This window comes from Mustela putorius, unplaced genomic scaffold (genome assembly GCF_011764305.1).
Source record: "Mustela putorius furo isolate JIRA1106 unplaced genomic scaffold, ASM1176430v1.1 tig00000997_pilon_pilon_pilon, whole genome shotgun sequence".
Taxonomy (NCBI): Eukaryota; Metazoa; Chordata; class Mammalia; order Carnivora; family Mustelidae; genus Mustela; species Mustela putorius.
Genome location: NW_025421527.1, coordinates 3,735,706 through 3,758,455, shown reverse-complemented (window position 1 = coordinate 3,758,455; position 22,750 = coordinate 3,735,706). Strand labels below are relative to the sequence as shown.

Below are 22,750 nucleotides of genomic sequence, written 5' to 3'. Positions count from 1 at the left end.
GCCACCGTTGCTAAGTGTCCTGTGCTTTGGGTTAATTCTGAAAACGCACTGACCCAGCGTGAGGGCATCACGACGTCGCCAACGTTACCCGTGCAGAAGCCAGCTCCGGGGTGGGGCGCCCACAGAAGGACATAAAAGGCCATGTAGGGAAACCCCGGGCGCTCGGACGACAGGGGTCCCCGGGGGATGGATTCTTCCCTCCACTCGGTGATCTGCCCACCACCTTCAGGCACAGAGCCTGCGTCAGGTTTGAACCACGACTCCGTGAGGTGCCTGGTTTCTCCCGGGCTTCCTGGTTGCTGTCAAGTCTTTATTGTTGCTGCTCCTCAGAGATCGGAGGTCTCTACCGTGTCTTCTGGGATGAAGGCCAGCTCAGGGTCTTTGGGTTCCAACTCGTCTGTCATCCACATGACTTGTTCTCCGCACACAGTCTTCACAGAGGCCCTGCCTGTCTGCAGCCCGCCTCCTCACCTGCTGTGTGGTGGTCAGCTTGGGGTTTTTCTACTGTGCACCCAAGTCCTACATCCCCCCCCACCCAGTAGTCCACGGTTATGGCCACAGAGCTGTGCCTCCCGAATAGAACTTCATCATCTTGGGAGTCTCTGGGGCACGTGGTGGCTGGCATGCTAGCGGGAGCCCTGAAAGACGGCCGGCGAGCTCAGACAACGTCATCTGGGGAGGGTGACGGGGAGGAGAGGGACTCTCGGCTTCAGGGCTGGCGTGGCCTGGAGTGGGCTCTGACGTGGTCACACTTCTGACCCATGTCGGCGTGTGCAGGGACCAAATCTCCCTGCCCCGGAGTGCTCCCAGGCGGCTGTGCGGACGGAGAATCCTGGAACAACCTCCCCCCCCCGACACACACACATAGAAATATGCACTAACACACACACACGTTTAAAAACTTTTACTGAATCACTTCAAGGTATTTCAAATATTTTCAAAAATATTCTTAAAGTAATACCAGATTATTATTCAATGGTATCAATACTATATAGTTCACATTCTATTTTCCCTGTCTCCAAAGTTTCTCCTGTGTCTTCCTCTTGACCTGGAATCTGATCACGGCTCCCAGCAAGCTGTCCCGCCTCTGTTGTCTCCGGCCCTGCCTGCCTTTCTCTGTCCTCATGACCTTCGGAGCTGGCTCTGTCACAACAGTCCACACTTGGAGTGCGCGTCTCCTCCCGGTGACAGCTGAGAGGATGTCCCTGTGCCCACACCAGGGGGCACATGGGAAGGGGCTGTGAACCCACTGGCTCGGGCAGGGGTGTCGGACCCTGTGCAGGGAGGAGCTGTCCTGGCGTCAGGGGCTGACCTTGCTGTCTGAGGCAGCTGGGGGCACGGAGGACAGCCCCATGGTGAGGAGGTCTGCAGCCCGCCTGCGCCTGTTCCCAGGGTCCCATGCTGTCCCACTTGGCCAAGTGCTGTGGTAGCCCTGCCAGGCTGATGACCATTGAGGAAAGCCACTGTGAGGGGCAGGTACCTGGGGGCGGGTAGGTGTCCGCAGAGGGGGTAGGTGACCGTGGGGATGACAGGTGTCCACAGAGGGCAGGTGTCTGCGGGGGCAGGGTTTGCAGGGAGAACAGGTGTCTGCAGACGAGGTCGAGGAGCAGGTCCCACTGAGGAGAGCTCAGGGTGTATGTGGGAGTGGGACTCAGAGCAGGATCTGTGGCTGAAGCCCACTGAGGAAACCAGGGGACAAGATGGCCCTGAGTGGAAGCCACTGTGCAAAAACCCGTGAGCTCTGGGCTGTCACTTGGGAAACAGCGACGTCCTGTGGGGCCCGTGCTCCAGCCACACTGACAGCAGAGGCCGCAGGACGGGGCCTGGAGCCGTTCAGACCTTCCTACTTGCACATTCGCACCCCAGGATGGCTTGGGGTGCAGGGAAGGGTGTGTGGACTCAGCTTCGAGGAGCTGTGGAGACTGGGGGCGATGCCACCTTCACCTGGGAGTAGATGACCGAGGAGGGCCGGGGTCTGGAAGGCTGCTGGCTGGTGGCCGGGCCATGCGAGGGCAGGTAGGTCCGGAGGAGCCCGAATGCGGAGTTTGAAGCCGCTGTGGGAAGAAAAGCAGCACTCAGCTGGCCAAGATGGCCCAGCCCTCTGGCCCGGCCCCATGCCCCCAACGTCCCCGACCCAGCCTGAGTCCCCTCCCCGCCCAGACGGCAGCATCCCTGTACCGCCAGGGCCCGTCCTGAGACCCCGGCCTCCAGCAGAGCCCAGCCTCTCCTCGTCTCCCGAGAGCACGGGAGTACGGTGCTAATGCTTGGAGTACGGTGGGAGAAATGACACCAGCCCCCCTGGGGTTAGTGTGAATTGGTGAGTGTGTGTGTGCGTGTGTGTATTTTCCAGTGTCCGTCTCGCGTGCCGGGTACGGTCCCACCCGCTGTGAATGGACACAGAAGCCCACGGAGTGTATTTATTTACAGCACCTGGACCTGTACTGGGCACATAGGACCTTAACACATGTCGGTGGGACGCTAGGTGCTGTGATTGCTTTTACACACTGTCCTGATGGAATGGACCGGGACCCCAGCAGTGAGTCATCCTCGAGCGGCCGGGACTGCATCTCCACGTCTGCTCTCTCAACCCCGTGGGTTAGGGTGGGAGGCAGAGCCTGGCCCCGAGACGTCCGTGTCCCAGTCCCTGGAACCCGCGACTGGGTGACTTCACAGGGGACTTTGCAGACGCAATTAAGGTAAGCACTTTGCAATGACAGATTATCCTGGGTTCTCCAGGTTGAGATTTCGGGAAGAACTTTCCCAGCTGTGCTCAGAGGGAGACTGATTTGGACAAATGATCAGAGGGACACAGCACAGCACCTCCCACTTCGAAGACAGAGGAAGGGGCCCTGAGCTGGGGGGAGGGCTGTCCTTAAGAAGGTGGAAAGGGCAAGAAAGTGCATCTGCCCCCGGAGCCTCCAGAAAGGAGGGCAGCCAGGGCAGACCCTCAATGTGAGCCCGGGGGGGCCCGGGGGGCCCGGGGCTCCAGCACGGTAAGATAATGTATCGGTGACATTCGTCATGGCAGCAACAGAAAACTGACGGAGGGAGCACGGGAATGCTAGCCCGTGTTCTATGACAGGAGGGAAGGCCACAGCCTAACAAGGCAGGTGTCTCCTGAGGCCGTGGGTGGGGGATGGAGAGCGTGGCCTGTACGGTGGGGCCAGGGACCCCAGCAGGGCAGGCAGGTAGCAACCCCGCATGAGGGCGGCTCTGTGCTCCTTTGGCCCAGAGCTGCAGAAGCTGCACGCTGCACCTTTGAGTCAAGAGTCGCGGGTCTTACCTGCATGTCTGTTCCCCTGCTGAATCCGCACTTCCGAGTACATCACGTCTCCTGCTTTAGGGTTGACTGAGAGAGAAGGCGCAGTTTGAGAGAGCGACAAGGGCCTGGCCTCTTGTCTGAGCTAGTCCCCAGCCAGAGCTTGTCCTCCGCACAGCCCCGTGGTCCCTGCCTGCCTCACCCCTGCCTGGACCAACCCTGGGGTCCCTGCTCAGGTGGGCGTCATTGGTCCTCACCATTGCTGTCCACCGGCTGCAGCTCCAGCCAGCCTGGAACATTGTAGTAGGTGGGCTCTTGGGAGTCGGAGTCTGAAGGGCTCCTGCGAGACAGAAACAGCCACGTCTCCCAGCAGCCCTGACGAAGCAGCTGTGGCCACCACTTCCTGCTGCCAGGTCTCTCTACCACCGGGTGGCCGCCAAGCCTGGACGCAGAACCAACCCCACATCCGAGGATCTGCTGTTAGGAGCGATCACGCTATAGATCACGACATCTGCAGACTTCATGGGCACCGGGTACATAGCAGGCACTGTGCTAATGTTTATACAAATATGAAGCTGATTCTGTCATTATCCTCTTTTATAGATGGAGAACGGGAGGGTTCTGAGAGGCGAAGTGACTTGCCCAAGACCACGCGGCCATGAAAGACAAAAGCCAGGATTCCAACTCTTAGAGAGACCAGGATCTCAGAGAAATCGGTCATGATCAGACCCAGAGGAGCTATGCGTGGTTTGGGTGCTGGGGCCATGGGCTTGCCCAGAGATGGACTGTGAGCCATGGCAGGGCTCCCAAGGTTAGCCTCTGAGATCCAAGATGGCAGCCCCTTCTTCATAGGCAGTGCCTCTGGGTGGCCGGTCATGTGACTCCATCTCTTAGGATGTCCCCGGAGCAGCTATTAGGTTGGTCATGGCCAGAGCTTTGCAGGCTGACCAAGCTGAGACTCGCTTAGGACACAGATGGATTCAGTCTTGTAGTGGTCACTCAGACCACCAAGGCAACAGGGGTAGAGAAGTATGTCACTAAATTTTATTTAGTACCTCTTGATGCAAGAAGGTGTATGTGGCTAAGGTGGTGGTGAGACCGTCCTGGCAATTGCCTTAACATATATGCCCAGGGAAACAGTAACATGAAGGTCATACAACCTACCTATCACACAACATGTCGCACAACCCAGCAGTGACCAGACCTGGTTCATTTTTATCCCCTGTGGGCATCTCATTAACCACACACAACACAGTCTGGGACATACCTGGCGGGGTCAGAGGTCAGCCTTCCTCCTGCAAAGGAAAACAGAGGGTCACTGGAGCCAGGAGAAGGGGGCCTTTCCAAGGGACACAGGTGCTCGGAGGGTCACGAGAACCTGTCGCGGGTCAGCAGGACTGGGAGGACCCGGCTCTGCTATGCCCAAGGGAGGTGGCAGATGGGGCAAGGTGGCTGGCCCTGGCTCGCGGTGGGGCACAGGTACACCCCGGAAGAGGATTTGTCGAGAGCAATGCTGCATAGCTGCAGGTGGGAAACAGGTCTGAGCAGCTGCGGAAATACTGCCCATGAAACAACCAGCAAGTCATCAGGTCCCACTGGGTTTCTGTTCTCACTCCCATTTCTCGGTCTTTCTCCTCTTCCTCCCATTCCCTTGGGGCTTGTAAGGGTGCAGAGGGAGACATGCTGAGGTTTGTGATGTGGATAAAGTCTGTCTCATGGAGGCATCTTCTGTGCACTGGGGCTGTTTGGGCAACTCTGTAAAGACGAATTCTGGGGAGGTGGGTGGGGAAGGTGGGCACTGGGACTGTGCAGGGGGAGGAGGTGCTGAGAGCTCAGGGGTGCTTACGAAAGCAGCAGGAGCCTGAGGGGAGGGGGCGGGGAGGGCAGGGACTCAAGCGAAGCTAACCCACCTGCTCTCCTGGGCAGTCGGCAGTACAACAGCAGAGCCATGACCACGAGGCCCGCCACGCTGAGCAGGCCCCCGGCCACGCCTGTGGCAACAGGGCCACTTCTGCTCCCTGTCAGCCCTGGAGGGGAGACCCCGCGTGTGAGCTGGAGGGAGAGGCTCGTGGTCTCGCACTGCTCTGACCCCTGGAGCTGATGCCGGGGCCTGGGAGGGAGGAAGAATCCAGGCACCAGGACTGGGAGGCTAGACAGCCTCCCGGGAAATGGCTCTGCTCCCGGGGACGGGGCTCATGTCTGCGGCTGAGGCCGGGCTGGAGGGCCGGGCTGGGCGGGGCCCAGCGGTGAGCATCACGTCAGGGATCCTCCTTGGCCTCTGCTCCCGCTCAAGCACTGTCCCTTCAGAAACGCGTCAGAAGAGGACCACATGGAGAACTCAGCTTTGTGTCCCTGTCCCTGAGAAACCGTGCCCAGCTCACGCATGATGAGGATTATCAGAACATCCTTGGAGGAGACAGCTGTCCACATCTGCGACCTGGGCACAGGAAACCTACCTGTGACGCTGAGGGTCACCGCCTCACTGCGCTGGGCCCCCAGGCCGTTGTCGGCCTCACAGGAGTAGTTTCCAGAACGTTCTGCGGTCAGAGATAGGTTGAAGGACACTCCTCCTCCAGAGGGGGCCGAGCTGCTCCCCAGGATGATGTCCTCGTGGTAAAACCGGTACAGGATCGGGGGAGAGCCGCTCTGGGCCTCACAGCGAAGCTCCACCATGTCCCCCACCATGGCCCGGGTCCCGGGGGTCCTGAGGGTGAGGACGGGGCGGGACGCTGGGACTGAGGGAGACAAAAGTGAATATATAAGTTCCTATTTCTAACATATTCGTAAACGAGCAGAAATCATAACAAGTGGCAGAGCGCAGACTTCAACCTTGGATTCAATCTCTTAGACGGAAACTCCTATGACAGACAAAGCTAATGACCTTCATCCACAGACGCACAAAAAATACCCAAAAATACCCAGCAGAGAAGTGCGGGAAGGTGTGAATTGCTGAAAACATCAAGTAGTCAATAAATAGATGAAGCGATGATTGTTTCTATTCCTAACTAAATATATACAATAAACACACCCACCAGCAGGGCAAAGCCTGAAGAGACAGATAATACTCTTGGGCCTGTGGACAAACAGACCTCACCACGCTCTGGAGGGACTGTGGATTTGAGACACTTTCTCGCATGGCAATAATTGCCTGATTTAGAATGCACATCACATTTGACCCCACAAATCTACCTGTAAGACTGCTTCCTTTAGGGATACTGACGTGAGTTAGGCAAAAGCATTTGTGCAAGGATTTCTGCGGACGAATTCTTATAATAGCTAAAAACTAGAGACAACCTTGTTAAGTGACTAATGAAATACAAGAGACATCCAAGATGTATTTTTTTATGTGAAAATGCAAGTTGTAGAATTACATATAACCTGATTCTACCTCTGTGAAAAAAGGTTATATCTCTATGTTTATAATATATTTGAATATTTCTAGAAAAATACCCACGACTTCAGCAACTTGGGGGTGGATATTTGGGGTTTTCTACATAGACTGTCATGTCATTTGCGGAGAGTGGACGTTTGGCTTCTTCTTTGCCAGTCTGGATGCCTTTTATTTCTTCGAATTGTCTGACTGGTGAGGCTAGGACTTCAAGAAGGTATTATGCTAAAAGAAGTAAGTCAGTCAGAGAAAAACAAATACCATACAATTTCACTCCTATGTGGAATTTAAGAAACAAAATAGTGAACATGGGGGAAGGGAAGAAGAAATAAGATGAAAACAGAAAGGGAGACAAACCGTGAGAGACTCTTAACTCTAGGGAACAAGGGGGTTGCTGGGGTAGAGGGAGGTGTTGGGGGATGGGGCAACTGGGTGTTAAAGGGCCATATGATGTTGTATGCGACCGGTGAATCGCTAAACTCTGTTTCTGAAACTAATACTACATATGTTAACTAAATTAAATTTAAGTAAAATATTAAAAAAAAAAGAAAATATCCATGAGACTCTCTTCTTCCCCATGAAATTATTAACAGTGGTTTTATCTTGGAAGTATGTGGACGTGAAGGTTTGTTTGTTCCTGCAGGGAGGTTGAGACCTTCACTTTTCATATTGTCCCTTTTGTGCCATTCATTTACTCATCATGAAGATTTATGTCTTCCTTCAGAATAATTGCTAAAAACTCGAAAGTTGAATACCCACCATTTGCATTGACATGTTTGGAACTGGAAGGAATTATGCTGAGTGAAGTAAGTCAAGCTGCGAAAGACACGTACCATGTGGTTTCACTCGTACGTGGAACGTAAGAAATAGCAGATAGGATGACGGGGAAGGGAGGGAAATCCGAAGGGGGAGAATTCAGAGAGGGAGACAAACCAGGAGAGACTCTGGACTGTGGGACCCAAACTGAGGGTTTCAGAGGGGAGGGGGATGGGGTAGCCAGGTGATGGATATTAAGGTGGGCATGGGTTGTAATGAGCACTGGGTCTTATAAACAACTAATGAATCACTGAATCATCAGAAACTAATGAGGTACTATATGCTGGCTAACTGAATGTAATACAAAAATAAAATACAATAAAAACTCAAAAGTTGTGTGAAAATACGGCCATAAAGGAATGTCACAATGCAGACTCAGGTGAAGACCTGGGTAGACCCATCCTTCAACATGGCTTTCCTATTGCCAGCTACATGTAAACTGGCTATTTTCTACCTCTAAACCTCTCTTTCCTCTCCTGCAAATTGGGGATAAAAGTGGTTTCACTGGTTTATCTTTAAGATGAAATGAGATATTACATGCTAAATACTAAGCACAGGGCCTAGTACAAGTAAGGACTCAGAGATGATGATGATGATGGTGATGGTGATGATGAAGGTGATGGTGGTGATGGTGGTGTTTATGGTGGTGGTGGTGGTGGTGGTGGTGCTGGTGATGGTGTTGATGGTGATCATGAAGGTGATGGTGGTGATGGTAGTGTTATAGTGGTGACTACGGTGCTGGCAGTGGTGGTGGTGGTGTTGATGGTGATGGTGATGATGGTGGTGGTGGTGTTGATGATGGTGATGGTGATGATGGTGGTGGTGGTGTTGATGATGGTGATGGTGATGATGATGGTGATGATGATGGTGGTGGGGGTTGTGATGATGATGGTGATGATGGTGGTTGTGGTGGTGGTGATGGTGATGGTGATGTTGGTGATGATGATGGTGATGATGGTGATGGTGGTTGGTTATGGTGGTGGCTATGGTGCTGGTGGTGGTGATGGTGGTGATGGTGGTGATGGTGGTGGTGATGGTGGTGATGGCGGTGGTGATGATGGTGATGACCAGAACACTCATCTCAACTGCCCTTTGCATACTTTTGCTATACCCCAGTTCTCCCTAAAAGGAATCTGGAGGTTGGAACAGCCAGTAGGGGCCATCGCAACAGGTTCAGAGCTCACAAGTAGCAGATTTCCTTTGGATATAATACTTAATGTCAAAAGGTCAGAGGGCAGTGTAAAGAATGGAGGGATTTGGTGGAGGGCTGGCTGATTCCATCCAGGCCATCTAACTTTCACCGCTCTGTGCGGGTTTCCTGTGTCCCCATTGCTTTAAGAATCATTTTGTAAACAGGACTGGCTTTGTCTCCCGAAGGGCTATGCACAGACTTAATGTTAATACAGAGTTTTTAATATGGAAAATTGAGGCATGTTTATATTTATGGTAATAAAAGAAGCATAAGAGTAGAGGCTTGTGAGGGTCAAAGAGAGAAAAACCTTTCTGACAGAGGCATAATATTCCATAGTGTATATGGAGCACATCTTTCTTATCCATTTGTCTGTTGAAGGGCATCTTGGTTCTTTCCACAGTTTGGAGACTGTGGCTGTTACTGCTATAAACACTGGGGTACAGATGGCCCTTCTTTTCACTACATCTGTATCTTTGGGGTAAATACCCAGTAGTGCAATTGCAGGGTCATAGGGAAGCTCTATTTTTAATTTCTTGAGGAATTTCCACATTGTCACCAACTTTTCTATCAACACGGATGGGACTGGAAGAGATTATGCTGAGTGAAATAAGTCAAGCAGAGAGAGTCAGTTATCATATGGTTTCACTTACTTGTGGAGCATAACAAATAGCATGGAGGACAAGGGGAGATGGAGAGGAGAAGGGAGTTGGGGCAATTGGAAGGGGGAGGTGAACCATGAGAGACTATGGACTCTGAGAAACAATCTGAGGGTTTTGAAGGGGCGGGGGGTGGGAGGTTGGGGGGACCAGGTGGTGGGTATTAGGGAGGGCACGGATTGCATGGAGCACTGGGTGTGGTGCAAAAACTATGAATACTGTTACGTTGAAAAGAAATAAAAAATAAAGAGAGAGAGAGAGAGAGAGAGAGAAACCCAGATAAGGGATGGCTAAATTTTTTTTTTGGAGTAGAGAGACATATTTTCAAAGTTTAGTAATTTCTCTTTCACAAGCATAACTACAGATCAGTCTAGAGTTTATTGCCTAAAAAGACTTTGGATGTCTAGTGAGGTGTTTGGATCCCATACAGGAAGAGGGACCTGGGCTTGAAGATGGGGCAGGATTCCTGCCGGCAGGAATTCCCCGGGGTTGGGCTATCTCACCAACAGTGGGGGTGTCAGAACTCCCCTCTGGCTGCTGGGGAGAGAAGGCGTGCCATGCTTGGTGATGCTACTGTGGACGGGACCAACCTACCTGTGACGCTGAGTAGCACTGTCTTGCTACGCTGGGCCCCCAGGCCATTGTCGGCCTCACAAGAGTAGTTTCCAGAACGTTCTGCGGTCAGAGAGAGGTTGAAGGATGCTCCTCCTCCAGAGGGGGCCGAGTTGCTCCCCAGGGTGACGTCCTCGTGGTAAAACCGGTACCGGATCGGGGGAGAGCCACTCTGGGCCTCGCAGCGAAGCTCTACTACATCCCCCACCACGGCCTGGGCCCTGGGCACCCTGAGGGTGAGGACGGGGTGGGACACTGGGACTGAGGGAGGAAAAATAGTTAATCATCAGTTTCTACTGTGGAAGTATGTTCCTCCAGAGGAGAGAGCTTTCAAACTGGAAACTGTTTTCTGTAGCTTTCAGGGACTTTGTGACACTACTCAGAACCCAGCTGTAATTTGTGTGGATCTGAAGAAACAATGACATTGGTGTGGTGCTATGTGTGGCACCGGGGTTGGGTATGCAGCTGCAAGTGTGTTTGGGGAATCTGAAAACAAAGATTCAGCTGACTTCTGGGAAATCAAAAGATAATTGGGGAAAAGGAGAAATCGGTGCCATCAAAAGTAGGAACAGGAGAGACCTGTTAGTCATGCAGCCAGGGATGGCACTGAGCGTCTGGGAGGGAGTAAGGCGTCAGTGAGCCGGGGCTCTGCTGGGGTCTGAGGAAGGGGTGATTCAAAGGGTTGAAGGACAGGAGGCTGTGCTCAGGTTATTGGAGCCACGGCGGACATGGCAGTGTGGCTGATGTGGAGCAGATGCCAAGCCACGGTGTTGAGTGGTTCACCCATGTGCACGTTAGAGTCATGGACTGATGGCCGAATGCAGGGTGGAGATGCCAAGTCGGCACTGAATGGGGCATGGCAGGGAGATCAGCCCATGACAGGGCCAGGTGGAGACTGTGCTATGGCTGAACACTCAGGGACAGGTAAGAAGTCAGAAGAGGACATCAGAAGTCTTCTAGCCAGACCTCCTGGTGCCCAGAGAAATTGACCTCCCGAGCCCAGAGAAATTAAAGGGCCAATGGGTGAGTGAGTTGGCCTTTTTATGGATTATCGGACAGAGGGAACCCCACTTAAATCTCCTGTGAGGTGAGACACACTGTACTTGTAATTTCCTTTCTGGTTGATCATTGTGGACTAGGATGCAGTTGGTGCCCTGAGAGCCTTTGCGTCTATGTTAGGGAAGTTTGGGTCACAGTGGCTACAGCGTTGCTTCTAGGAAGTGCACAGCAAGCAAAGGGAAGGTGCAGGTTCCCGAAAATGCAGACTCCAGAGCTCCCAGATGGAGGCTGTTTGGGCAGTAGGCCTGCTGTGATGTCCCAAGCCAAAGGGTCCTGTGGGACCTCTGATCTTGGCTCCTGGGGAAGGTGGGGGCACGGTGGGCCCAGTTATGCTGTAGTTGGGGTGGTCAACTCACCTGTGACACTGAGTGAGGTCTCCTCGCTGTGCTGGGCCCCCAGGCCATTGTCGGCCTCACAGGCATAGTTTCCAGAATGTTCTGCGGTCAGAGAGAGGTTGAGGGACACTCCTCCTCCAGAGGGGGCCCAGTTGCTCCCCAGGATGACATCCTCGTGGTAAAACCGGTACAGGATCGGGGGAGAGCCCCTCTGGGCCTCACAGCGAAGCTCCACCATGTCTCCCACCACAGCTCGGGTCCTGGGCGCCCTGAGGGTCAGGACAGGGCGGGACGCTGGGACTGAGGGAGGAAAAATAAGGTAGTTGACATCAGGATCTTTTCACATTTCCTTTATTTTCATTTTTTCAGAGATTACCCCTGGAGAGCATCTGTGGCACGTTCTAGATCTTTCCTATGTATAAGAACACCGGTTCACACCAACAGTAAGCAAACACATGACACATACAGGCACACAGGTCCTGGTCTCCAGCCGGGTTTTCCCCTCAGCAGCGCGTCCCGAGCATCCTTCCACATCACTCTTACGGGTGTATCTCCTCCACCTTTAGAGACCAACTTCACCTGGGTGTAATTTGTACACAACAAAAGGCAACCCTTTCAAGTGTACAGTTTGATAATTTGGGGGTGAATACTGCTCAATTAGTTTAATAAGCACAAATCCTTCCAGTGTGTGGATTCACCGTAGTGCACCGGGGGATGCCCCGACCGGGAATGTCCATGTCCTCCTCCTGCAGATGATGCCACGGGCCACAGTCCTGCATCTCCACCCTGGCCCATGTGTGCCCATGCTGCTTAGGATAAATTCCTAGGAGTGGGATTTCTGGGATGAGGAATATGAACTTCTCAAATAAGCATATATTATGCTTACGCTACATTATTATTCAAAAGCTTTGGGCCGGTTTGCATTTGCACTAAGGGAATGTAAGAATTCCTATTCCCACACTCTCACTGGTGCGAATCATAGAAGTGCAAAGGCTTATTTATTGCTCCTTCTCTACTCCTAAGCCTCAACTCCACAGTTACTCCCTCTGAACAGCTCAGTCACTGCCTCCTATGGGACCCTGTGGTCTAAGACTGGGTGTTTCCAGGGCTGCTGGTGAACTACAATCCATTGATGAGAAGTTACCGCCTGTAAAGGATTCAGACATTATTGACAAAACGAAAGATTTGAAAACTCTTAATTTTTCAAAATGTATCCAGTCAAGTCTTTTCTTTGGTTTTCTGCTACGAAATAAGGATCATAATCACGAGAGACGTGTTGTTCTTTTATTTCTTCTGCTCCCTTAGAACAACTGCCTTTTCTTTGTTACATGTATTTTTTACCTTTTTTGGCACTTTCTGTAACCATAATTCTCACAGTTGATTAGCCTTTGTTTTTATTTCTGAACCCGTGGTTGTCAGCCCTATTTATACAATATTCTCACCTAAGCATGTGTTAAGAAATATCGATTCTGAGGTCACATCTGAGAGATTCTAAGTTTAATTGGTCCAGAGAGAGGCTTAGTAATGAGCCTGCTTCAGAGCTTCTAACTGATTCTCTGAGCTGAGCTCCAGCTGCGGAAAGATATTCAGTGCATGCATTTTGTATCACAGTGAAGTAAGTTTGAGTCCTTTGTATCAATTCCTAATTTGTCTGGCTGGTTTCTGTCATCAAGTGATTTAAAAAAAATATATTTTATTTATTTATTTGACAGACAGACATCACAAGTAGGCAGAGAGGCAGGCAGAGAGAGAGGAGGAAGCAGGCTCCCCGCTGAGCAGAGAGCCCGATGTGGGGCTCTGTCCCTGGACTCAGATCATGACCTGAGCCCAAGGCAGAGGCTTAACCACTGAGCCACCCAGGTGTCTCTCATCAAATAATTTTTTAAAAAGGGTTTAATAGACACTACGTTCCCTGGGTCCCTGCATGTCTGAGTATGACTTGCGGATTTGGTTTAGAATTCTTGGTTCTCTTTCCTCTCTCCAAAGTCCCAGGACCCTGGGATCATGACCTGAGCCTAAGGCAGACGCTCAACGACTGAGCCACCCAGGACCCTGGGATCATGACCTGAGCCTAAGGCAGACGCTCAACGACCGAGCCACCAGGCGCCCAGAACACTAAAATTTCTTAAATCATCTCTTTACATCTTTACATCATCTCTTCACACTTTATATTGGGGAAAATGCCTTCTTTTGGTCATTCTTGATTTCCATGATTGAAAACAAGGGTTATCAAGGAGACAGAGAGCCTTCACATCCACAGGCTCAAAGATAAGGCCATCCGTACCGAGACCCACGCGTTCCTAAGATCAGCACATCACCCATTTGCACACTCAGCAGCCGCCATCTCCAGCTGCACTCACGCGCTAACACCCACTCCCACAGCCCTCAGGGTGCCTCTCCAAGCTCCCCCATGAGCGGCGATGGAACCCGTCATGGTGGTGCTTTCTCTTGCTGGGACAGGTAAGTGAGCCCAGCTTTGCAGCCCGCACGGTTTTCCCCAGCTGTCCTCTCTGGGTCTTTGACTGGTGCATCTCCTACCTTTCTTCCAGAACATCATGAATTCCTGGCCCTTGGGTTCCTGTTCCAACTCAAATCACAGAACTCTGGGGCTGCCACAGACACTAATTATTGTCTTATCTAACTACCAATATAAGGTGAAAACAGTAGGACGAAGAAAGTTTAAATGTTTCGCCCAAATTACGAACCAATGATGTTCATAGCCAGAGCTCGCATTCAGGTTTTCTGACTCATACTTAGATCTGATGACCCAAATGTTTTTCAGGCACCCTGGCTCTTTCTAGGAAACCTCAGAATCTGTGCTATGCCTCTAGTTCCCTAAAACAAGCATTTTCTGAAACAGACTTCCTTATGTGTCATGTCACCTCCGTACTTTGTTAGGCTAATGGTGGGCAGTAGCCTGGCCGTGGCCTTGGTGGGTGGTTAGACCAGGGAGAGCCGCTCACTGTTTCGGCAATGAGCCACCCAACATTGGCAGCCCAGGCAGAGAGTGGAATCCAGAGCGAGGGGTCCCACCCAGAAGCTGATCCGTCGACGCGGGGAGCTGCAGAAGCTGTGAGTCAGAAGAAGTCATGGGGGTGGGGTGGAGGACACCCAGGAGCGACAGGGATGATGGACAGGGACACGAGGAGAACAGCTGGTGGCCCGGAAGTCCCGTGACGGGAGCATCTAGCCTGTCGCGTGTTAACATAACCTGCTTTTGAGAAGTAAGCCCTATTCTGAGACATTGCTCATCTCTTCCGTGGGTCTGCACGTGTTGTGTTTCTTGTTTTACGCACTCCCTGGGTGTCCAGCCAGCAAGTCTCCCCCCTCTGGGGACGCCCTGTCTCTGTTTCCTTCTGAGGGGGAAGGAGCCCCTCAAGGTCTCTCGGTCATACGTCAGCCTCTCGGAAGAGCCGATGCACCAGTGGACGACCAGACTCTCACTCTCTCGTAAGCAAAGATCCCAGTGTAAATAGAAGCGACTTCACTCTGAACATGACACCGTTTTGGTGGCTACATGAGTCACCATGAACTGTACACCCCTGATTTGTATACTTTTCTGAATGTGTGTCATACTTCAACACAAACTTTAAAGATGTAATACCGTAAAATGAAACTTATTTTAAAGGGTTGGGACACAGCATCACGGAAACTCCAGAAAGCCCTTCCCCCTTCCCTCGTCCACCCTGCTGTGAGCTCTTGAACCTCTTGGGAACTCTGGAGAAGCTGAGGGCTCGCCTGCGACTTGTCCCCCTGACTGTGCTTGTGGCTTCGTGAGCGCATGTGTTAGTGGGGAAAGCAGGAGATGCTTCTGTGCATTGAGTTAAGAAAAAATGGTCTTGGGGACTGAACCTACAGGGCAGGAGAAAATAATTTGAGGGAACACATTCATCTGGCAAAAGCTGGGGAGTACATTGAGCTACCGGGGTTCTGGCTGAGCCAGGGCTGCGTGAGGGCTGAGGCCCAGGCAGCTGGTTCTATAGAAAGGGAGTGGGTGGTGGGGGTAGGGGGGCGGCAGGGACTGGAAGGTACATGCAGACTTCGGAAGGGGCAGTGTGAGGGGCGAGAACTGAGTCACCTCCCCTGACTTCAGCCACGAAGTGCTCAGTGCAGGTGTAGGAGATTGCAGACGAGAATAGAGTCCCTGGTGTGCCGGCTGTCTCGCCACTTACCGCATGGGGCCTCAGTTTCGTCTTCTGTAAAATAGGGACACAAGAGTAGAAGACGAGTGACCAGTAGGCATCCAGGGCTTACCTGTGACAGACAGGCTCTTGGGGTCACTGCGCTGGGGGCCAAAGCCATTGTCCGCCGTGCAGAAGTAGGTCCCGGAGTGCTCTGCAGTCAGAGTAACACTGAAGGAGTCCCCTCCTGCAGAGGGGGCCGAGCTGCTCCCCAGGGGCACGTCTCCGCGATAAAACTGGTACAGGATGCGGGGCGAACCTCTCTGGGCTTGACAGGAAAGCATCAGCCGGTCTCCCTCCACAGCTCGGGGTCCGGGAGGGCTGAGGGTGAGGACAGGACGAGACACGGGGACTGAGGAGAGAAACGTCAGTCAGCAGTGCTCCTCTGCATGTCCGTCACAGGCCAGTCTCAGCCCTGCCCTCCACGCTGGCCTTTCCCTTTCCCGTCACCCACAGCCCCTTCTCCACAAACACCCCCCTTGTTAGGTGACCTCAGTCCCATTTTCCAGTGTACATGATGCTCTTGGGGAAGAAGTTTCTTATTTTGCTGCTGCCAGGCGCCACGCTTACCTGTGACCCTGGTAGACTTGCCTCTCCCCTGCCCAAGGAGGGTCCCCCCCGCCAGTCCAGCTGCCTCTGTCTGTCCCAGATGCAGATGCTCTCGCTGGACTGGCTCCTTCCAAGTTCCACTTAGATGTGTTCCATCCCCTGCACGCAGGAGAATCCACAAACACAACTACGAGGCCCGTGTTCGCTCTTCCCGCCGGCGCCTTTCTCCCTGGTTCTGAGGACCGAGCTCTGAAGGACGGGGCTACACTTACTGTCTCCACTTCTCTTCCTCCCACTTCTTTTTCTGTGTGCATTGAGACCTGCTTTTTATCCCCACCGATCTATAAAGCGGGTTTTCTGTGTCGGTGATGATAATGGTACTATAGGGCTTCCTTGCGCGTGCCCGGTGTGTGTGCGTTTGTCTTAGGTGATCGCAAACAGGCACGCGAACCGTTACTGAATTGCCGAAGAGTCCTGTGGGGCAGGCGCGCTTATGGACCCTGTGGTACGGAAGAGGAAGCTGAGGCCCGTCGCTGTAGGTGGTGAGGCAGCCGGCGTGCTCAGCACTCCGCTCTCGTCTGCATCCTGCTTCTGCATTCGGTGCTTTGTGGCTGGACTCAGGGGCAGTGACTCAGTCCTCGCCTCTCACCAGCTCTCAGCTCTGCTTTGCCTGAACTGGCCCCTGTCTTCTGCTCAAGCTGTCTCTTCCCTTGGTTTCCGTGGGACACGCGGACACGGCACCTTCTCTGCCAGCCACGGTTCTCAGGGGCTTTCCCCCTCCACGGGGCTGGCCTGGGGTCCGGACTGGCCTCTCTTCTGGGGCCTCTGCTCTGATCCTGGCTGCTCCCCAGACAGTCTTTTCTGCCATCCATGCTCACCTGTAGTGACCCTGCACTGACCCTCCCAGCGCGAAACTATTCGCAGACCCCAGAGCTCCCTTCAGGATGAAGCTCTAGGGTCCCCAGGTCCTGGCCCTGGACCACTCCCTTCCTTCCCACAGGCCTTCAGCACCTGCCCCTGCCTGGGCCACAGCCTCTTGCTGTGCTTCCCCACTTCCCATGACACGCTATCCAGCCGTCAACTCGTGCGCAGACTCCCCCAGAATCCTCTCAGGGCACAGGAGACATTGGGGTTCCTTCTGCCCACCTACAGCCCAGGTACTCATAGCCCTTGGACTGGTCTTGCTCTATTGCAGTCCACACCTTCTGCGTGACCCCAGAACTGTGTGCCCAGGCCACGCAGGCTGGCCTGAGGCGTCCATAGGTGGAGCGCAATCCGGCCCCAGGGCCCTCCTGCCTTAGGCGAGCAGAGGCGCCGTCACGCAGAGCCTTCCACCCGGGAGGGCGCTCCCGGAGATGCCACTGGCTATGCCCTCGGCTGTCCAGACATCAGAGCCATGTCTCCCCGGTCTTTCCTCTGAGGGTCCCATAGGACTCCCGGGTCTATTTCCTCATAATGCTTTGTGCATCTGCTGCGGGAGGGGCTGGATTCAGGCTTGTCTCTGGCCTGGCTGTGCTTTTTCTACAGACGAGGAAAGGGAGTCTGCTCTGGTCCTGAGCTAGGACTGGGCTCCGCACTGGTCCGGGCCTGCACCTTCCAGTCCCCGCCCCCAGCATTGCGCCTGGACTCTGTTCTCCATGGACAGCACAATGCTCAAGGCTCCACGGAACCCATTTTGTAACGTGGACACCCGCTTTTGTGGCCTTGGGGCCTGACGCCGGTGGGCAGGCTGAGCCACCTCGGCTCTCCAGGCCCCCGCGTGGCCTCCCGCCTGACCGCCGGAGCCCATCTGGCCGCACACACTGTCAGTCCTCACATGCCTGAGCAGGAGGGGCGTCTGTGGGGAACCTCGCGTCCTGCTGCCGGCCGTGTGTCTTTTGTGGCTCTTACCCCATTGTGATCAATATGTGATGTTAGGCGGACAAGAAACACCTGCGAGCCCCTGGGGACTGATTCTGTAGTTTCTGAGAACACCGGGCAGCGGGAGAGTCACAGGACAAGTGGTGAGAAAGAGGAAAACTTCTGGCTCCTCAAGGGTCTGGGCGGAATGGAGGTCGCTACCCTGCGCCAGTGGGATGCGCAAAGACGGGGCAGCCGACCCCAGAGCCAGGACATCCGGAAGCGGAGGAAGAGGCAGAGGCTCTAGAAGGTGGAGACATGCTTCTGACCGGGTTGGGGACTGACCATCCAGGGCTTACCGGTGACAGAGAGGGACACCGGCTGGCTGCGCCGGATACCCAGGCCGTTGTCTGCGGTGCAGAAGTAGGTCCCGGAGTGCTCTGCCTTCAGATAGAGCTGGAAGGTCGCCGTTTCCCTAAAAGTGACCTTCGTCTTCCTGAGAACCACTTCTTCATGAAGAAACTGGTACTCGATCGGGTAAGAGCCTGTCTTGGCTTCACAGGAAAGTGTCAGCCAGTGTCCTTCGACAGCTTGGGTGCTGGGAGGGCTGAGGGTGAGGAGAGGGGGAGACACGGGGACTGAGGAGAGAAACGTCAGTCAGCAGGTGCGCCTGTGCGGGTCCGTCACGGGTCAGTCCAAGCTCGCCTTTCCCCTTCCGTCACCTGCGGCCCCTCCGCCCCACGGACCCCCTCTTGTTGCGCGATCTCGGTCCCATCTTCCAGTGTCAATGATGGTCTTGGGGAAGAAGTTTCTTCCAGGCCCTTACCTGATCCTTCCTCCCGCCAGGGGCCCTGGACCTTCCCCTGCCCAGGTTCAGGGGTCTTCCTCTCTGCCCCTGTTTTCCACTTCTCCGCTCACTGGGGCTGGACTCAAGGGTCCACCCTTCACCCTTCTTTCTACCAGAGTCGCACACACTTCCAGACCCTGTCCCCTGTTGCTCTGTTCTCCCGGCGCCCAGCCTGACTTCCTCTGTTTCCAGAAGAGGACAGAGTTAGGTAGAAGCTCACAGGCCCGTCTGCAGCCACTCTGCCAGCTGTTTCCAGAGCCCGCCAGGACCTCGATCTGTCTCCTGAGCCCTGGTCCTAGCGCTGAATCCCGTGTCTTCTTGGGAGTGCGCTGGAGTTGGCCCTGCGTGCAGGGACGCCCCTGTAGAAGCTATGACCTCTCACGGCCACACCTGACCGAACAGCCTTGAGTGCACCGGTGAAGGAGAGATTGGTCTGCTGGCCTCCACACCCCTGGCCACATCTTTGGCGTAAGCATGACGCCCCCACCCACCTCTGGATCCCACCAGGGGCGCCTATTGGTTATTGTCAACAATTAACTGATGCCTGGGAAGGAGACACCTCCATATCCCTGGGGGACAGGAGAGAAAAGGGGAGGGAGAGAGAGAGAAAGAGAGGAAGGGGGGAGGGGAGAAGGGTGGAGATGCTGCAGACACACTGAGGGCGCTGGTTCCTGGGCTGCACAAAGCACGAGGCCCACAGAAGACAGGCATGTGTTCAGGCATCCGAGAGCCGGTGGAGACATCGGGATGTGTCATCAGCAGAACTCTGTTCCCTAGAAATGCGTATGTTGAAGCCCTAACCCCCCGTGTGGCTTATTTGGAGATGGGATCTTTGAGGGGATCATCAAGGCTAAAGGAAGCTATAATGCGGGGCCCTGATCAGATAAGGCTGGAATCCTCAGAGAGCAGGAGGACACGCGGAACGGGAAACTGGGGGATGGTGGCCAGTGATGGGACAACCTGACTTCAGACACCAGTCTGCTGGTGCCTTGATCTTGGACTCGTAGCCCCCAGAACTCTGAGCGAGTACGGTTCTGTCGTGCAAGCCAAACAGCCTGGGGTGCTTCGCTCAGGCAGCTGGGCCGACGCGAGCAGGCGACTTGGGGGGGAGCAGGAGGCGGGTAAGGGGAGAGGTAGGTTGGGTGGCAGGAGGAGGACTGAAGCCGGGAGTGGTGGGGCTTTTAGAGCCGGACCGAGAGGGCGACCGAGGGCTGATGTGAGGCTCTGCCGGGCTCCTCCCAGCAGATCTCAGCACCTGCCCACACTTACTCCGCACGGGCAGCTGGAGTTTCTGGCTGCTTTTGCGGACCCTGGAAGACACTGTCTTTGCCTCACACCAGTAATGCGATGGGTCTTCATTCCCCACGACGGAGGGTATTGAGGTTCTCAGAGATCCCTTCCAGCCTGACCCCAAGTGCCGGTAATCTCTGAAGAATTGGAACCAGAGTCGGACATCTGACTTCTGAGGGGCGAGCTGGGTCTCACAGGTCAGGATCACTGGTTCCCCGGGGTTGGGCGAGGAGGGGTTGGCCCTCAGTATGGGTCGTGGAAACAGCTCTGGAGAGAAGAATCCCAACAGGCCCCAGAGCAGTGAGGCCTGGAGCAGCTCTGGAGAGAAGCACAGCTTGTCTGCGGCCGCCGAGAGCAGAGGGAACAAAGAGGGGGCGCCACGACCCCCGTGCTCTTCAGCGCAAAGCACGCTTGCACTCTCTCTGATGCTTGCGGGAACGAGCCCTGAGGTTTGGTGATGCCCCAGCTCACCCTTCTCCTCCTCGACCACCTCAGGGACCTTCCTTCCCAGGAGCCCTCCTCACAAATGACAAAGGCTTTACCTTGGATTTGGATTCTGACTGCGTCTGACGAAAAAGCACGACCATGGGTCTCAGATCCAAAACAGCGATATTCTCCATTATCCTTCAGACCTGCGTGGTTGATGTGGAAGCTGGATTTTTTACCAAGGTCTATCAGCTTATTGTCATTCTTGTACAGGGTCCTGGTCTTCAGGGATAAACCTGGCTTTTCTTGGCACGTCAGAGTCAGAGAGTCACCTTCAAACACGGACGAGGGAGCCTGCAGGATCAGCTCAGCTGTAGGAGACACCAGGATGGCCGTTGGGGGCCGTCCACGGATTCTCCCTTCCTGTCATTATTATTCCAAACAGGTTTTATAGGGTAGGGGATGGGGAAAAGAAAGCATACAGTAATTACAATTCCTTTCGTCCTGATTTAAAATGAGCACATACGCCCCAGTCAACTTGGAAAGCAGAAACGTAAGTCACAATCTTCTCTCAGGCGTGCACTCTTCTGGTGCTCTTCTCCGCGGGCCAGTTCGGGAGAGTCGGGGTGTGCTGTGCTCGCTTCAGGACATCGGAATAGTGTGTGTCTTTCCTAACTTGTTCTTTCACTCTCTGTGCTGTGAACACTTTGCCGTCAATCTCTTGACCGAACCTGACCTCTAATGGCCTTCAAGTTTTCCCTCACTGTGACATGATGTGATTTACTTAGGGAGTTTCCTTCTTTACCATTTGAGTTCCTTCCGTTTGGGGGGTGCATATCTATGATTTCAGAAGGTCAATTCCGAGGAGGGCAATTGCCACTTCAAAGAGGACAAGCATCTAATTTGCTCCTTGTTACTACCACACTGCTTCCTTGTTTGCGAAAGAAACAGCATTATAACTGCTTCAAATTCCAGACAGGTGGCCTTAGGGCACAGGAAAAAAAAAGAGAGATGTTTCTTCCTTGTCCCTTGCTTTCTATATACGGTTGACCCTTGCACAATGTGGGGGTGGGCACGGATCCTCCACGCAGTGGAAAATCAGAGTATAACTTTTGACTCCTCCAGAACCCAACTACTCATAGCCACCTGTGCCAGAAACCTTAGTGACAACATGAATGGTCAACGGACATGTATTTTGTATGTTCTCTGTATTACAGACTATATTCTTATAACGAAACGAGAGGGAAATACATTTATAGCTCTGTCCTATAACAAAACCAAACAAACCCCCCGCCCCCCAAAAAAACCTGCAGGTAAGTGGATCTGTGCAAGTCACACCCATGTTGTTCATGGGTCAGCTGTACCTCTATCTGTCTGCCTGTCTATCTATCTGAAAAATTCTCATGCTGCCTATTATTCCAAGTAAATCTTTTTTAAAAAAAGATTTTGTTTATCTGAGAGAGAAAAAGAGAGAGAGAGAGAGCATGAGTAGGGGAGCTGCAGAAGGAGAGGGAGAAGCAGACTCCCCCCGGAGCAAGGAGCCCAATGCAGGACTCGATCCCAGGACCCTGGAGTCATGACCTGAGTGGAAGGCAGATGCTTAACCAACTGGGCCACCCAGGCGCCCTTCCAAGTAATCCTATAAGCTTAAAATTACACATAGATTCAGAAACTATTCAAATAAATTTCTTTTCAAATTTCCTTTTACCTAAGTCACACACACTCCAAAGTTTATAGCAGCAATGTCCACAGTAGCTAAAACATGGAAAGAGCCCAGATGTCCATTGACAGATGAACGGATAACGAAGATGTGGTATTGGAATGGAATATTACTCAGCCACCAAAAAGAATGAAACCTTGCCATTTGCAATGATGTGGATGGAACTAGAGGCTATCAGGCTAAATGAAATAAGCCAGTCAGAGAAAGACAAATGCATATGTGGGAATTAAGGAACAGAACAGATGAACGTAGCGGAAGGGAAGAAAACATAAAATAAGATGAAAGAAGAGAGGGAGGCGAACCATAAGCGATGCTGAAGTTTAGGAACAAACGGGGGTGGCTGGGGGGAAGGAGTACCCGGGGGATGGGCATTGAGGAGGACCCTTGATGTCGTGAGCACTGCGTGTTACCTGCAGCTGGTGAGGCACGGAAATCTACCCCTGAAGTCAACAATATTACATAAGCTAACTACATTGAATTTAAATAAACATTTCTAAAAATTCTCTTTTTACCTGGGTCCTATGTATAGATTTTGGTTCTGCATAACTATATGCTTCCCAAAGTTTTTATTTCTTTCACTC

The 22,750-nt window shown here is 53.2% G+C and overlaps 1 protein-coding gene and 1 long non-coding RNA gene across 7 annotated transcripts in view; both read right to left on the bottom strand.

The window, feature by feature from the left end:
* Window positions 1-889: 889 nt before the first annotated feature.
* The window catches only part of FCRL5 (Fc receptor like 5), a 32,456-nt gene continuing 10,595 nt past the window's right edge, over window positions 890-22,750 (bottom strand). The window contains exons 4-16 of one of the 6 annotated variants that reach the window (XM_045086660.1): window positions 20,566-20,820; window positions 20,003-20,341; window positions 18,246-18,524; window positions 15,758-15,850; window positions 15,572-15,652; window positions 11,339-11,617; window positions 9,906-10,184; window positions 5,716-5,994; window positions 5,170-5,286; window positions 4,527-4,554; window positions 3,517-3,599; window positions 3,284-3,349; window positions 890-2,054 (exon numbers count right to left, since the gene is read on the bottom strand). In XM_045086660.1, coding sequence (XP_044942595.1) covers window positions 1,900-2,054; window positions 3,284-3,349; window positions 3,517-3,599; window positions 4,527-4,554; window positions 5,170-5,286; window positions 5,716-5,994; window positions 9,906-10,184; window positions 11,339-11,617; window positions 15,572-15,652; window positions 15,758-15,850; window positions 18,246-18,524; window positions 20,003-20,341; window positions 20,566-20,820 — 2,333 coding nt within the window. In that variant the 3' untranslated portion in view covers window positions 890-1,899. Of the gene's footprint in view, window positions 2,055-3,283; window positions 3,350-3,516; window positions 3,600-4,526; window positions 4,555-5,169; window positions 5,287-5,715; window positions 5,995-9,905; window positions 10,185-11,338; window positions 11,618-15,571; window positions 15,851-18,245; window positions 18,525-20,002; window positions 20,342-20,565; window positions 20,821-22,750 lie in introns of all 6 variants that reach the window. The other 5 variants (XM_045086659.1, XM_013047530.2, XM_045086661.1 and 2 more) reach the window with 5 other exon arrangements.
* On the bottom strand, window positions 14,919-15,565 carry LOC123393736. The gene is made up of 2 exons (XR_006608557.1): window positions 15,396-15,565; window positions 14,919-15,169 (listed from the first exon to the last, which is right to left on the bottom strand). It is a non-coding gene; the product is annotated as an uncharacterized LOC123393736 (long non-coding RNA).